This window comes from Notechis scutatus, chromosome Z (genome assembly GCF_049901735.1).
Source record: "Notechis scutatus isolate UNSWTSFEM ecotype Mainland chromosome Z, rNotScu1.2, whole genome shotgun sequence".
Classification (NCBI taxonomy): domain Eukaryota; kingdom Metazoa; phylum Chordata; class Lepidosauria; order Squamata; family Elapidae; genus Notechis; species Notechis scutatus.
Window position 1 is genome coordinate 31,283,357 of NC_142025.1, and position 15,001 is coordinate 31,298,357.

General features: G+C 36.9%; 1 protein-coding gene across 2 annotated transcripts in view; it reads left to right on the plus strand.

Annotated features, from left to right (window-relative positions):
• CPVL (carboxypeptidase vitellogenic like) overlaps nucleotides 1-14,287 on the plus strand; it is a 42,177-nt gene extending 27,890 nt beyond the window's left edge. For both annotated transcript variants that reach the window (XM_087945751.1, XM_026673599.2), the window contains 2 exons: nucleotides 2,917-3,099; nucleotides 13,984-14,287. In XM_087945751.1, the coding sequence (XP_087801877.1) occupies nucleotides 2,917-3,099; nucleotides 13,984-14,100 (300 nt within the window). In that variant the 3' untranslated portion in view covers nucleotides 14,101-14,287. The remainder of the gene's footprint in view (nucleotides 1-2,916; nucleotides 3,100-13,983) is intronic.
• The last annotated feature ends 714 nt before the right edge of the window (nucleotides 14,288-15,001 follow it).

Consider the following 15,001-nt stretch of genomic DNA (forward strand, 5'->3'; position numbering starts at 1 on the left):
ATCTTGATTTCTCAGTTGAAATGTAAATACAAAAAATAAATACCTCTCACTTGTGCCCCTGTATTCTTCACGGAGAATTATTAAGCAGTGCAGATAGCATGGCATATAGGCTAGACAAACTATGTGTATCCTTACAAGTATAATTGTAATAATCAACATATTATTGGTGTAACAACTAGTTTTTATTGATTTGGAAAACAACCTCTTTTAGAAAAACAATCTTTCTCAGATTGGTGAATCTTATAAAAAGATTCTTAAGCTTAGCATATTTTAGTAACAAGGAATTAAAACGCACGTATGCTTTCTATGAAAGTGAATAATATAAAGGATTCTTATCTTCTGCTAGAGTTTGCTGTTAAATTCCAATATAGAGTATTCATGTATTTACCGTATTTATCGGCGTATAACACGCACAGGCGTATAACACGCATCTTCATTTTAAGAGGGAAATTTCAGGAAAAAAAATTAAATTTCTAAATAAAAACTTTGAAGCAAAATAAGGGTAGCTCAGAACTTTTTTTTTATTAATATTATTACCACTTATAAGGTAAATCAGTGGTCCCCAACCTTTTTGTACCAGGGACCGGTTTCAAGCAGAAAATTTTTGCAAGGACCGGGGGAAGAGAAGAGAAGGAGGCTCGCTCTCTCGCTGCTCCACCATCCAAGGAAGAAACTGCTTCAAAGAAGCGGGGGGCTTTTCCTGTCGCCGCAGCTATTCCGAGCGCCCGTTTCACCCCCACTCCCACCCGCCGCGCGCTTCAATCCACAGTGTCCCATTCTGCCTGCCTGCCTGCCTGCCTTAGTTTCTGGTTGTTTGGGAGCAGCTTCGGCTGAGAATAATAACTATTCGCCTCTTTTACTCAGCCGAAGCTGTTCCGATTCAACCATTAACGAAGGCAGGCAGGCAGGCAGAACGGAGCACTGCGGGCGGGCGGGCGGGCGGACGGGGGGTGGGGAGAAACGGGCGCTTCGGGAAGCTGCGGCGACAGGAAAAGCCCCCCCGCTTCTTTGAAGCAGTTTCTTCCTGTGCTGGTGGAGGAGCGAGAGAGCGACTGAGAGAGCTGACCCAGAGAGAAGGACAGGCTTCGGTTGCTTCCTCCCTCCCCTTCTTTCATTTGTGTCCTTGATCCCCGATCCCAGCAGCATTCACCGAAGGTGAAGAAAGCCGCCATTTTTTAAAAAAAAAATTCTTTGCGGCCCGGTAGAGAGTGCTCCACGGCCCGGTACCGGTCCGCGGCCCGGTGGTTGAGGACCCCTGAGGTAAATAATGCAAAATAATGCCCTCTGCTCGCACCGCCCGGCCTCCGCTCGCACCGCCCGGCCTCCGCTCGCACCGCTCGCACCGCCCGGCCTCCGCTCGCACCGCCCGGCCTCCGCTGGCTTCTTAACATTATATCGGCGTATAACGCGCATACATCATTTGCCCCCTATTTTCAGGGGGAAAAAAGTGCGTGTTATACGCCGATAAATACGGTATATACCATTAAACCCCACATTGTGTTTATCTATTTGTACCCTCAATTTAGCCTGCTAACTTTAAGAATGCATAAAAATTGAGAACCCTTTACTCCCAAAGAATTCAACTTTCTATAATGTTCTGGTTTGTTTGGAGAGCTATGGCTATTGCAGCATATCTGTGGTCATGTGATCATGATTTCCAATGCTCCTTCCTTTCCACAAGCAATGTCAATGGGAAGCTAGCAGGAAGTTGGAAGTCACTTCATATTTTTTCCCCACCCATGGTCATTCTGTTTATCTGTTTTGATAAATATACATTTACTTTTTACTGAAGTACATTTGCCACTACAATTATCTTTCAATATATGGTATACACTCTTTTGAGATGATCGTGGAACTATCCAGCATTTGTCTGAAAAAATATTGTCATACTAAATTTTAATATCCGTTGTGATTACATTAGATTGTGCTAACTTACTGTCAAAAAATGGGCTAGAGTATCAGAAGTACCTAATAAGATTTAAAGAGAAAGTTAAGTCACCTTTGTAGACTTAAGTATGTTTCTGTATTAATAAAATCTCCTTTTTGAAATGATGTACAATCTAATATCTTAATTGTGAATTGGGAATTCACAGTATTTTTTAATCAAGTGCTGCATTTGAACTTTGAGGTGGCATGAAAAAAACTGTACATGAAAAAAGATGAGCCAAAGTAATAATACAGTAATAAACCATATTTAAACTAATATTTTTATGAAATGAATATAATTAATGTTAGTCTCTGGATACTGAATAATGTTCAGTGGGGGGAGCGCCCAAAGATTTAAGGGAAATGCCTATGATTCTGAATCTTTAGGCCAAACCTGGTTTCCTAAGATAAAAATAGAAAAAAATCAAGATGGCAGCTATAACCATGTGACTGAAGCCTTATCTCTTTTTTATATTTAAAAAAAAAAAGAAAATGGGAAGGACAGGGCTTCAGTCATAACTGCCATCTTGAGATTTTGATACTTCCTCTGCATAAATTCCTGAACTGAGCACATCTGTTGTCAATTTTCCTTTCCATTTAGATAGCACAGCCTAATGTTCTTAATATTTTGCTGCTGCTGTTTATTTCTGTATAATCTACAGTGAATAGATATCAGCTGTAATACTGTATATAGATAGATAAGTAGAGAGAGAAAGAGTGAGAAAAGGGAGACTATATTTATATATAAACATAAATGTACATAATTTTTATTAAAGATTTTAAAGAAGGAATAAAATAATACTAATACAAAATAAGAAAAAGAAAGAAAGCTAAACGGGCAAAAAAGTGGGGAAAAGAAAAGAAAGAAAAGAAAAATACATTCTTTATGGCAATTATATGTATTGTATATGTATTGATAAAAATCAACAAAACAAGCAGTGAAAATATTATTTTGCTTTACTTGTATTTATACTTATATTTGACTTCCAGGTTCTCTTATACAATGGGCAACTTGATATCATTGTGGCAGCTTCACTTACTGAACGATTTCTGCCCACTGTGCCATGGAGCAAAGCGAAAGAATACAAAAACGCTGAGAGAATTGTATGGCGAATACACGATAAAGATCCTGAAGTTGCTGGCTATGTACACCAAGTGGGTGAATTCTATCAGGTGAGGTGGACCATTTCCTAAGAAAAACAAAACATATATGATATATGACACAGCAGAAGGAAAGCCCTATGGTAGCAAAAGATCAGGACTCTGGTAACACTTTTTTAGACTAACACATTTTATTAGAAGTCATAATAAGAATTTCTGATTGTATGCCTTATCATATATCTGGCAGCCTGTGAGAAAGGAATTTGGAAAGGGAAGGGAAGGAAGGAAGGTGAAAGAAAGAAAGAAAGTAAAGATAAATCCATTAGAATATGTGCAGCTCAGGGTTGAACTGTAGAGTCCTTGGTGTTCTCTGACTTTGATTGTTTGCTTGCAGATGCTTCAATACTCAACTAGGTAACATCATCAGTGCTAATGAGTGGAGAGTTTCTTCCATGTTTATATAAAAATACATGTTAAGAATAAAAATATCAAAAGAAAAAAAGAAAAGATAACTTCTTCTATAATCAGTCTATAATCAGCATATAACCTTAGTAGATGATCCTGAAGACAATACCTCTTGGTTATTTATCCTGTCATAGGAATACCAACAAATTACTCTAATCCAGGAATTTCTCTAAAATCAAGTGAAGAAAAAGTCCTGATTTAGTGACCTCAAGTGGAACTGGCAACTTGGTCACTAAGCAAAGCAATCACTAAATAAATCACTGCAATTGTGCTTATGCTTACTTCAGCTTTCCTTTGCTTTGCAAACCTGCAAGGATTGTAAATGCAAGAATTGTTTGCAAAGTTATTTTTCATTATTGTCATAACTAAATGGTTACTAAATGAGGACTACCTGTAATGCATGCTAAAGTGCAATATTGCGCCACTTCTTTCATTGCATGTGATTGTGTCTAATCTAATTTTAGATGAAAGCATTTCCTCCCACTCTCTGCACTATGCATTTATTAACATTACAAGCACTAATCAAAAAACTTTAGATAGTTTATTTTATTTATGTGTATATTTTATTATTTTTACAAATAACTCAAAGTGACATATCCAAAAATATATATACAAATTTCTCCTCTTATTTTCTTCACAAAAACTTTGGCAGGTGAGTTGGACTGAGAAAAAGTGATTGGCCCAAGGTCATCCAGCTTGCTTTCCTGGCTAAGGCAGGAATCACGGTCTCTTGCTTTCTATCCTGGTACCTTAAACACCAGACCAAGCTGACTCTCATATACGCACTCTTCTCCATCCAAAACTTGTTAATGATATGAAGGGCAGCAAGAATTTATTTTACCAAATCTTCTTTCTATTCTTATTTCCTTAGGGTGGACAATTGATCAGAATTACTACTGTTAACTCTAGATAAAAATGTGATATGCCTATGAGACTTACTTCGTCCCTTCATGAAAAGCTACAAACAGGCTATTATTCTGCATTGGCTTTTCACAAACAATTACATTCTCAATCAGCAATACAAATCCTTACAAACATATTTTACTGTTTTGGGATTCTTCAGACACTTAAGTATAGTTAATGCAGTCCTAATATCAAAACAAATACAAAGATTCTAATTTGTATTTTTCAGCTAAGTTTAAAATACAATGGCTTTGCTGTGTCATAAGGAAACGTTTACTATTAATTTATACTAAGAACCTTAAACTTTGAAAAAAATTCCTGTCTCCTGACAATATAAAAAATGTGCTAGCTTACATTGGTTCTATATAAAGTAAATAAGGATGTATTCCATTTCACTGCAATAAAATAGTTTATTGAATTAGCCAAACCGAATGCATTAAAAGCAATCAAAACTCCACTTAAAATCATTTTTTATTTAATATTATGAAAAGGTCACTGTAGAGTTGTAATTGCAGGAATGTTCCAATCTTGGATGGCAAACCTCAGATAAAGAATGTTTCCAAGCAAATACAACTCAGGCAAACAAAGTCACTAATCTATGGATAAAGGAGGATTAGAGAGGAGAAGTAAACATATGTTAGACTTTAACTAGAGATAATTAATTGTATGGATTACTGTACTAAACAGTAACCAAAGTTAAGTAGTAACCAAAGTTAACCAATGATGGAGGATAACTAAAAATGTATATAAATGCAAGACTATACTCCAATAAAGATCATCATCATAATTCAGTTGTTCATGATCAAACAACTCGACTGCCTCGTCATTATAACAAGTGGCGCCCGAACAGGGTCCCTCTTATTTCGTCCGGCAAGGATTTGGTGCACCTTCAACCCTTTGTGGTTTCTTCGACCTTTTGGTTTCTGTAAGTATGGGGTCTTCGCTTTCTGAGGAACAAAGGATGAAAGCATGTAGATGAATTAGGCTATTTGTTGAAGAAAAATAATACCGAGGTACCACAGAGAAATCTCTTAAGGTTGGTCCAGGAGATTACAGCTCAGTGCCTATGGTACCCAGAAAAGGGGTCTTTAAAATTAACTGATTGGGAATGTATTGGGAAAACATTGCATACTGAACCTCGAGCAAAAATAGAAGTTTTGCATGTGTGGCATTTATGTAGGCATGCAATTGAAAAATTTGGTCACAATGAACTTTCTCTTTTAACATCTCCACCTTCACGTTATACTAATGCTGTCATTTGTCCCCCTTCTTCACCTGAATATATGTCTTCAATTCCCTCAGCTCCTGCAGATACAGGGCAAAAGCCTCCTGATTCTATTGTTCAGTCTTCTTTTCAGAAAATGGTAGAGACTTGTAAAAGGGATGCCTCTGTCTCAGGAACAGAACTTGCAGAATTCCTGTCTGTTTGTCCAGTACAATATCGTCCTGGACAGGGGCCACAGCTTGGACTGCAAGTAGCAGAATGGGAGGGTCTGCCTTATCAGATCTTAAGAGTTAAAAAAGGCAGTTACAGACTATGGGATTAGTGGTAATTTTACAAGAGGACTTGTAAAAGTAATAAAAATGGTTATACAATGATCCCTGAAGATTGGAAGCAAATATTTCACATGATTTTAACATCCATGCAATATGTGGTTTGGGAGAGTGAATATATGAGACATGCTCAAGCTGCTGCTTTAGGAGGAGGAGGAGCATATACAATTGAGCAGCTATTTGGTTCTGGACCGTTTGGTACAATTCCTACTCAAGTTGTTCTTCCTCCAGCTACGTTAACTTTTGTTTCTGAATGTGCCTTTCATGCTTTTCTTAAGGTACCCCAAGCTGGAGAACCTAGAGCAAATTTTTCAAACATTCGACAGAATGCCAATGAGCCTTATGCTGACTTTGTTGAGCATCTGTCCAAAGCAATTAGACAGCAGTTTGATCATCAGGAAGCTGCTGGTGCACTTCTTCGCCAGTTAGCTATTGAAAATGCTAATGCAGATTATAAAAGAGCTTTACAGCCGTTAAAGGCTACTGCTCATTACACTCTGGCAGATATGCTGCGAGTCTGCCAGGATATTGGATCACAAACTTATAAAATGCATATGTTAGCAGCTGCTATTCAGAAAGGACAGCGACCAATTGGTAACTGTTTAAAGTGTAAGAAGCCTGGCCACTTTCAGAAGGACTGTCATTCTACACCTTCTATGCCTCAGAATCGTCCTTCTAAGAAGTGCCCTATTTGTAAAAAGGGATTTCATTGGGCCAATCAATATCGGTTTCGGTCGGAAACTTGCCAATGGGTGTGGCACCCACCCAGAATCCAAAGTGTGCCTTTCCCATCACTCTGACTCCTCCAGCAGTCTCTCTCACTCCTCCCCAGCCACAGCCGGTAGCGCTGGGATCGATTTAATCACTCAAGAGGAAATTGAGTTTAAATTTCCCATGGAAGTTAAAATAGTTCCATCTCAATTTAAAGGTCCTCTTCCTTCAGGATTAGTTGGCTTAATTTTGCCTCATTCTTCTGCACATAAAAAGGGCTATTTTGTTGTGCCTGGGGTAATAGATTCAGATTACACTGGTATCCTCATGATTCAGATTTGGGTGAATCTTCCTCAAGTTCTTCCTTGTAATTCTTCTGTTGCTCAATTGCTTCTTCTTCCATATGAAATTCCATCTCCTGGTATAGGTAATCGTGGGGATACAGGATTTGGATCAACTTCTTTATCTGTAGGCTTACTTCATCAGCTGAACTCCTCTCATCCTTTGTTAACGCTCTTCCTTAATAAACAACCATTTCAAGGGTTATTGGATACTGGAGCCGATGTTACTGTCATCTTCTCTTTACAGTGGCCAGTACAGTGGCCAAAAACGACAATTTCTTTCATTGTGGGGAATAGGAGGTTCTACAGCTGCTTGGCAGAGTGTTCAAGAAATTAATGTTACAACATCTGGTGAGTCCTTTTTCCTACAACCATACATTCTAGATATTCATACTAATATTTGGGGCCGTGATATCCTTTCTCTTCTTGATGCCCATTTGATTCTTGATGATGGCTCTTCCTCTTAAATGGCTCTGTTCTACGCCGGTTTGAGTGGAACAATAGCCATTATCAAGGGAAAAACTCGCTGCTTTACAACAATTGGTTCAAGAACAATTGGCTGCTGGTCATATAGAACCTTCTACTAGTTCTTGGAATACTCCTGTTTTTGTTATAAAAAAGAAAAATGGGAAACAGAATGTTGCACAATTCCTCCATTCCAATTCTTCCTGAATTACAAGTACAGAAATCATATACATTAGTACAATGGCAAAAATTACTTGGCATTATTAATTGGGCACTCCCATTCTTCTACATTACAACTGGTGATATGTTGCCCTTATTTCAGTCTTTGAAGGGAGCACAATCACCAGGAGATCTAGTTGTATTAACTGATCTTCAAAGAACATGCCTTCAAGAAATATTGAATAAGTTTAAGCATCGATATGTGGACAGGATAACATCCTTAACAGTAGGACTTTGCTTAGCTATTCTTCCCACTACACCCTTACCCATGGGATGTCTTTATTCTAATGTGTCCCCGCAAGCGGTCAACATTCATGAATGGATTAATTTGTCAGCTACTCCGCCTAGAAACATTTATCCTTATCAATCAGCATTAGAGGATTTGATTATTAAAGGTTAAACGAGCCTTACATCTTCCAGGACAGGATCTCATTAGCATAGCTTTCACTCGTACAAAAAGTTGAACATGAGCATTTGATGATGATTTCAGAATCATATCAGATAGCCTTTTCTCAATATGTGGGAAACTTGTTGTATTCTTTACCCAAGGATCCTAGAATAGTGGTTACTACTACTTTACTGATACTACTACTACTCTGGCCTTTTCTTCCATTTTTGTGCGAAATCCTATTTCTAAAGCTCTTACAGTCTTTACTGATGGATCACCTACAAGGGGTGTGGTTGTCTGGCAGATTCAACAACAATGGTATTCTAAATTTACTGCCACGCAGACTTCAGCTCAACGTGCTGAGCTGGCTGCTGTGATTTTGGCTTTACATTGTTCAATGACCAACCTATTAACTTGATCGTTGATACTCAATATGTGTATTTAGCTATGGAATCTCTTCCCTTTTCTTATGGTACTCTTTCTTTGAATAAGAATTTGTTATCCTTGTTTTTATCTTTAAAGAATAGTTTGGAAACTCGCTTGTATTCTTTGTATGTAGAACACATTCAAAGTCATACTCCCTTTATTAATGCCTTGACTGAAGGAAATCGGAAGGCAGATGAATTCTTAAAGGATGTTGCGTCTTTGTTTGGTGATCCTGTTGCTAGTCATTCTTATTTTCATCAAAATGCCAAATCGCTTGCAAAGCAATTTAAAATTTCATTATCTCAAGCCCGGAATATTGTCCATGCTTGTCCAGCTTGTCAGCAACTGGCAGTTCCCTTTCCAGTGGGTGTCAACCCAGGAGGAACCCAAGCTAATCAAATTTGGCAAATGGATATAACTCAATTTTCAACCTTTAAGCCATACTGTTATCTTCATACGTCTATTGACACTCATTCACACTTCCTTTGGGTTACTGCTTCAAAACATGAACGTACTTCAGATGTTATTTCTCATTGCCTGTCGTCTTTTGCTGTAATGGGTCGGCTTCTCAGTTAAAACTGACAATGGCCCCACTTATATTAGTAAGAAATTTCAAACCTTTTGTCAGAAATGGAATGTTACTTTAGAGCATGGAATTGCTTACAACTCTCAGGGTCAAGCTATAGTTGAGCGAGCTCATCGTACTTTTAAGGCATTGCTTCAGAAACAATTACAAACTGAGTCTGGCCCTTACCATCTGCGAAAGATTCAAAATCTCATCGCTGTAGCATTATATACTTGGAATTATTTAACCTTTTTAGATTCTCTTGCAGACTCACCTGTTAATTTGCATTTTTGAACTACTGAATCTTTAGCAAGGCCTTTGGTAAAGTATCGCCAAGCTCCAGATCCAATCTGGAAAGGCCCTACACCGCTGATCACCTGGGGTTGCGGTTATGCCGCTGTGGAAGATCCTTCTACTCGACAAGCAGTGCAGTTCCAGCGCGCTGTGTTCGTCCGTATCATGGCATGGCATCAGGGCCTTCACAACCCGATTCCGGATTTCAATCTTCATCTGGAGATTGAAGTCCGTCTTGCAGCGTTTTGCCATAGACTATCTTTTAGCTCGTTAGGAAGGGTTCTTTACGTTAGTTGGACGCCGTGGATGTGCTGTGCATTTTCATTCTTTGAATAAAACTATTGAGGATGAGCTTGCCAATTTACAATCATACATTCAAAATAATATCCATGCTCATTATTCACCTTTTGAGTGGCTAACCAATTGGCTCCCTGATTGGTCTTGGCTCAGAGTTTTTCTTTTATGCTATAATTATTATTATTGTACTAATTGCAACCTGTTGTTTTATTCAATGTATTCCAAATTTATTCACATTGTTTCATCCCCCTTCCCCCTCTCTTAACCCTCTACAATTGCGATACATTTATAAATCTTTGAATCCTCCATTTAAAATAAAAAAGGAGGATATGTAGACTTGTAATTGCAGGAATGTTCCAATCTCAGATGGCAAACCTCAGATAAAGAATGTTTCCAAGCAAATACAACTCAGGCAAACAAAGTCACTAATCTATGGATAAAGGAGGATTAGAGAGGGGAAGTAAACATATGTTAGACTTTAACTAGAGATAATTAATTGTATGGATTACTGTACTAAACAGTAACGAAAGTTAAGCAGTAACCAAAGTTAACCAATGATGGAGGATAACTAAAAATGTATATAAATGCAAGACTATACTCCAGTAAAGATCATCATCATAATTCAGTTGTTCATGATCAAACAACTCGACTGCCTCGTCATTACAACAGATCACAAAATAGATGTTAATATTGGCCTGAGATTGGTAGTTAATAAAATACACCTATGATAAGAGCAACTAAAAAGCATATAAAGAGCCTCTCCATAACTCCTTGAATTAAAATGCTGTTTACTTTTAACATTCCACTATTTAAAAAAAAAAGTGCTTTATTGTTCATTATAGTTTGCACAGAGTCCATGCAAAAGACTGGGTCACACATGTTCTCCTTCTGTGCATTTGGAAGAAGGAATAATCCATGATTCCATTCTGCTTCAAACAATTCATAGCTAAGTCATGGTTTCAAATAAGTTACTTTGTTAAGCAAGCCAAAGGAACAATCCAAATCTTATTGGAGTTTGCTTTAAAACTGATTTATTCATAAAAATGTAATCATAATTTTAGTAACATAAAAGTGCATGTTTGCTCAATATAGTTTCTCTTTCCTTGTGTGTCTCTTAGTTTTTCCTTTATTCCTCCAATTTTCAAGTCCAGCAATCTCACAATATTTTTCTGCTTGTATAAGAACTCTCATAGACTTTCAGGTCCTTACCAGACACATTGCTATTTCATTTAATAATTTCACAGCTAGAATGATCTGTGTCTCTGTGTGTGTGAGACAAGAGAGAGAGAAAAAGAGAGAGAGAATAAATATGGTATTTGCTTACACAATCTTTTAATTCAAATGTATTGTCTCTTTCTAGGCCAAGTCTGGAAAGAAGTTTATTTAGAGGTGTCATATGATATGCCTTAGGAGTAAATAATTTTCATTTTATCCAAATCAGTCTTTAAACTAAGTGGGGTAATATTCAGGATATGGGGACATGTGTCAAAAAGATGCAGGCACATGAAACACTGGCATTCAAATACTTTTGTTTTCTTGAAGCTGAATGATTAGAAAGCACCCTGAAATGTTACAGCTGTTGCCTTCTTTTTCTTTAAACACCACAGTCAGAGAAGAACTGGGTAAATGTAAGCAAAGGCTCTGAGTTCTATCTGCTTGTACATAAATATTATTTGGAATTGAATCTTGTTAGTTTTTTTCTTTTTCTACTCTCTCTAATTCTGGACACAGAAGGAAAAAAAATCTGTCTAGTCTTTTTTTTTTTTCAAAATAGTGTATGCATGTCTGTTGAACTTTAGCATTGCAGTTCCATCAAAGCTAGAATGACATTGCAGGGATTTGTAAGATGTTTAGCATTATCTCCTCATAGTTGTCCATGAATTGCAGAATAGAAGGGTAGTCTTGAAGGATTAGAGGTAAAGCTCCTTAGGTATTGTAATACTGCTATCATGCTTTTCATTACACTAAGCATACCTAGTTTCTACCATTCTTCATGTTTTAGCCTTCAGTCCTCTAATCATCTTTGTTGCTCTTCTCTAAAATCTCAACTTTGTGTGTGTATTATGTGTGTGTGTGTTATGTTAACCAAAACTGAATGCAATATTCCAAGTGTGGTCTTACCAAAGCATTATAAAGTGGTACTAACACTTCACATGATCTTGATTCTCTCTGTTAATGGAGCCTAGGACTGCATTGGCTTTTTTGGTGGCTGCAGCATACTGCTGGGACATATTTGATTGTCCATTAGGAATCCCAATCCTCTCACAGTTACCACTATTGAGCTAGGTACCACCTATTCTATATCTGTGCATTCGTTTTTTCTTGTCGAAGTATAAAACTTCACTTTTCTCATTGTTGGATTTTATTTTGTTGTTTAGAGCCCAATATAGGGTCAAGATCCTTCTGGATCTTAAATCTATCTTCTAAAGTGTTGACTATTCCCACCAGGTTGCTATATTTGGCACATTTGGTAAGTTCCCTTTCTATTCCCCCCTTTAAATCAATTATGAAGATGTTGAAGAGTCCTGAGTTTAACACATAATCTCAGAGTATCCCACTGCATACTTGCTTCCATTAAGGACTACACGTTGAGTGTGGTTAATCAGCCAGCTACAAATCCATCTGGTGGTGATGCTGTTTATCCAAAAAAAAATTCGCTTACCAAGAAGTAGGTTGTGGTCCATTTTGTCAAATGATTTATTGAAGCCTAAATAAATTATGTCTACAGCATTTCTCTGGTCTGCTAATTTAGTCACATTGTCAAGGAATGAAATAAGATTTGTCCAGCATGATTTATTTTTGACAAGCCCATATTAGGTTTTAGTGTTTGCAGATTTGTTGCTTGATTATCTTTTCCAGGATCTTTCCAGGTATTGATGTCAGTCTGATTGATTAGTAATTTCCTAGATCCATATTTTTACCTTTTTTGAAGTTACGAATTGTGTTAGTTCTTTTTTCAGTTCTCTAGTAGATCGTCAGTGCTCCAGGATCAGTGGTACAGTGGTTATGAGATCATATCTGCCAGAACCCTGGGGTGTAATTCATCTGAACTCTGGGATGTAATTCATCTGGTCCTGATGATTTGAACTTGTATAGAGTAGATAAGTGTTCTCTTACTGAATGAGTAAATGAATGATTGCATGTGAGTCCTGAAGTTTTCTTCCTTGTGAAATGTTCGTTTTCATTGTCTCCATTTTCCCTTATACCAATCTCATTTTAAATTGATAATGCTTATGTATGGTTATGCAATCTTAATTGAAAAGAGGAAATAAACTTGAGGTATCACTAGAATCACACATTATATAGTTATAATTATATATTATGTAGGCTATAGTTTGATTTGTCTGGTTATACAACAGTGTGTTTGCAAAACATTGATCCTGTAAACTGTGGTTTATAGCTCTACATTATACATTGAACCAAGCAATTACTAATACACAAACTACTAATTTAATAGCACTGGTAGTATTAAATTAAAGTACTACTAATGCAACTATTGATAGCTTTGTAGCTCATTCATTCATTCATTAAATTTTTATGCTGCTTATCTCTCCTGCATTTGTTTAATTTATATAATTTCCCATTTCAAACCAGCAACTTTGGGCAATGATCATAAAAATAATTAAAATAGTTAAAATCCAATACAAAAAATAACCAAGGGATATTGTAATCTGTCATGCATTCAGGAAACAAAGTTCTTTACATACAAACCAGGCACATAGCTAAGTTTTCAAGGCCTTGCAAAAGGCCAATATCCTAATCTCAGGAGGGAGGATGTTCCATAGGGCAAGAACTGTGGCAGAAAAGACACATCTTTCCTTAAGCTGATATGTTTTGACTGCTGGGAGTCAGAGGCTGCTATCCTGCCAATTCCAATTGGACGGGTAGAATCAACTGGGATTCTCGGTTCTTCAGGTAACCTTTTCCCAAGTCATAGAGAGCTTTAAAGGTTACACCCAGCACCTTGAATTGTATTGGAAATACACTGGCAACCAATGCAGTTCTTGAAGCAATGATGTTATATGTGCTGAATAGCTAATAGTCTGTTCAACTGTATTCTATACCATCTGACATTTCCAGAACTCTTAAGAGCAGCCTTGAAGCTTATTATGGGTATGTTTCTAACATAAATTGTAGGATCTGTAGGTGATTGTTTGATTATCTGCTTTCCATGTACAAGTTGTTAAACAAGATCAGATAATAGGTAGTGACTAAGATTATAGAATATAGTTCCAATAGATAATACTGTTTAATATGTCCTGGAACATTTTTCCATCCATTCCTTTGGATATCTCTAATTTGTTTTTGTTTTTTATATAATTCCATAGGTCATTGTTCGAGGAGGAGGACACATTTTGCCTTATGACCAACCAGAAAGGGCTCTTGATATGATGGATAGATTTATCATGGGAAAAGGATGGAAACAAAGCAGATATGGAAAATGAAACCCAATTGTTGAAATTCTTTGGAAAGTTCTCAAGAGATTGCATTCACCAGTATTGATCTGAGGAACTGATGAAGTATTATTGGAGCTATCCCCCCCTCTTTGGAAAATCTATTTCGATCTATAATTAAACTATTCGTGTAAATTTGTTCTCAAAATAAACATCACACACCTGTGTCTCTTTCTCATTCTGTTTCTCCAGATATTCTTGCCCTGAATAAAAGAACCCAAAGCATATAATTCTTACAGCAATTTCCAACTTTTTTGTTTTGCGAAATGAGCAGCATCTATGGCAGCCGTGGTGGGTCAAAGTGGTACAAATTGTGTACTGTGGACTTTTTTATTGTAGCATTTTGCTTCAAATGTAAGTCTTTTATCGTCATGTGAATCTTAGTTGAGGGAATGGCAGAGAAATGTTTAAAAAAAAGTTTTTTCTATTCTGCCTTAAGGGCATACAACAGAACTTTTAGAAATGATTTCCAGCACAAGCTGTGCTCCTATAAGAAACACTATGTTCACACTGGGATTGTTAGACAGGTATTTATTCAAACATTTGATGCTAATGTAAAGTTAAAAGCCTATAAACACATAATATAATTTTTAATTCAATTTTTATGAAGATGGGTCAATGCAACAAGAAACTTTTTAAAAAGCATTTATCAGCAATTGAATAGCACTAAACCCAATGGATTTTTCTTCCAATTAATGAATTGCTAGAACATAAACTTATGTAAACTTTTGGGAAACATTTCTTACTAAACTATAGAAGGCATACTTCTACATGAACAAGAACAAGAACTGTGTTGTATATGTTCTGCCTGAACTGAATGAAATACATTGTTTTGAATTTCATGGAAGGAAGGTTGACTACAAATCATGCAATAAAAGAATAGTAGTAACTG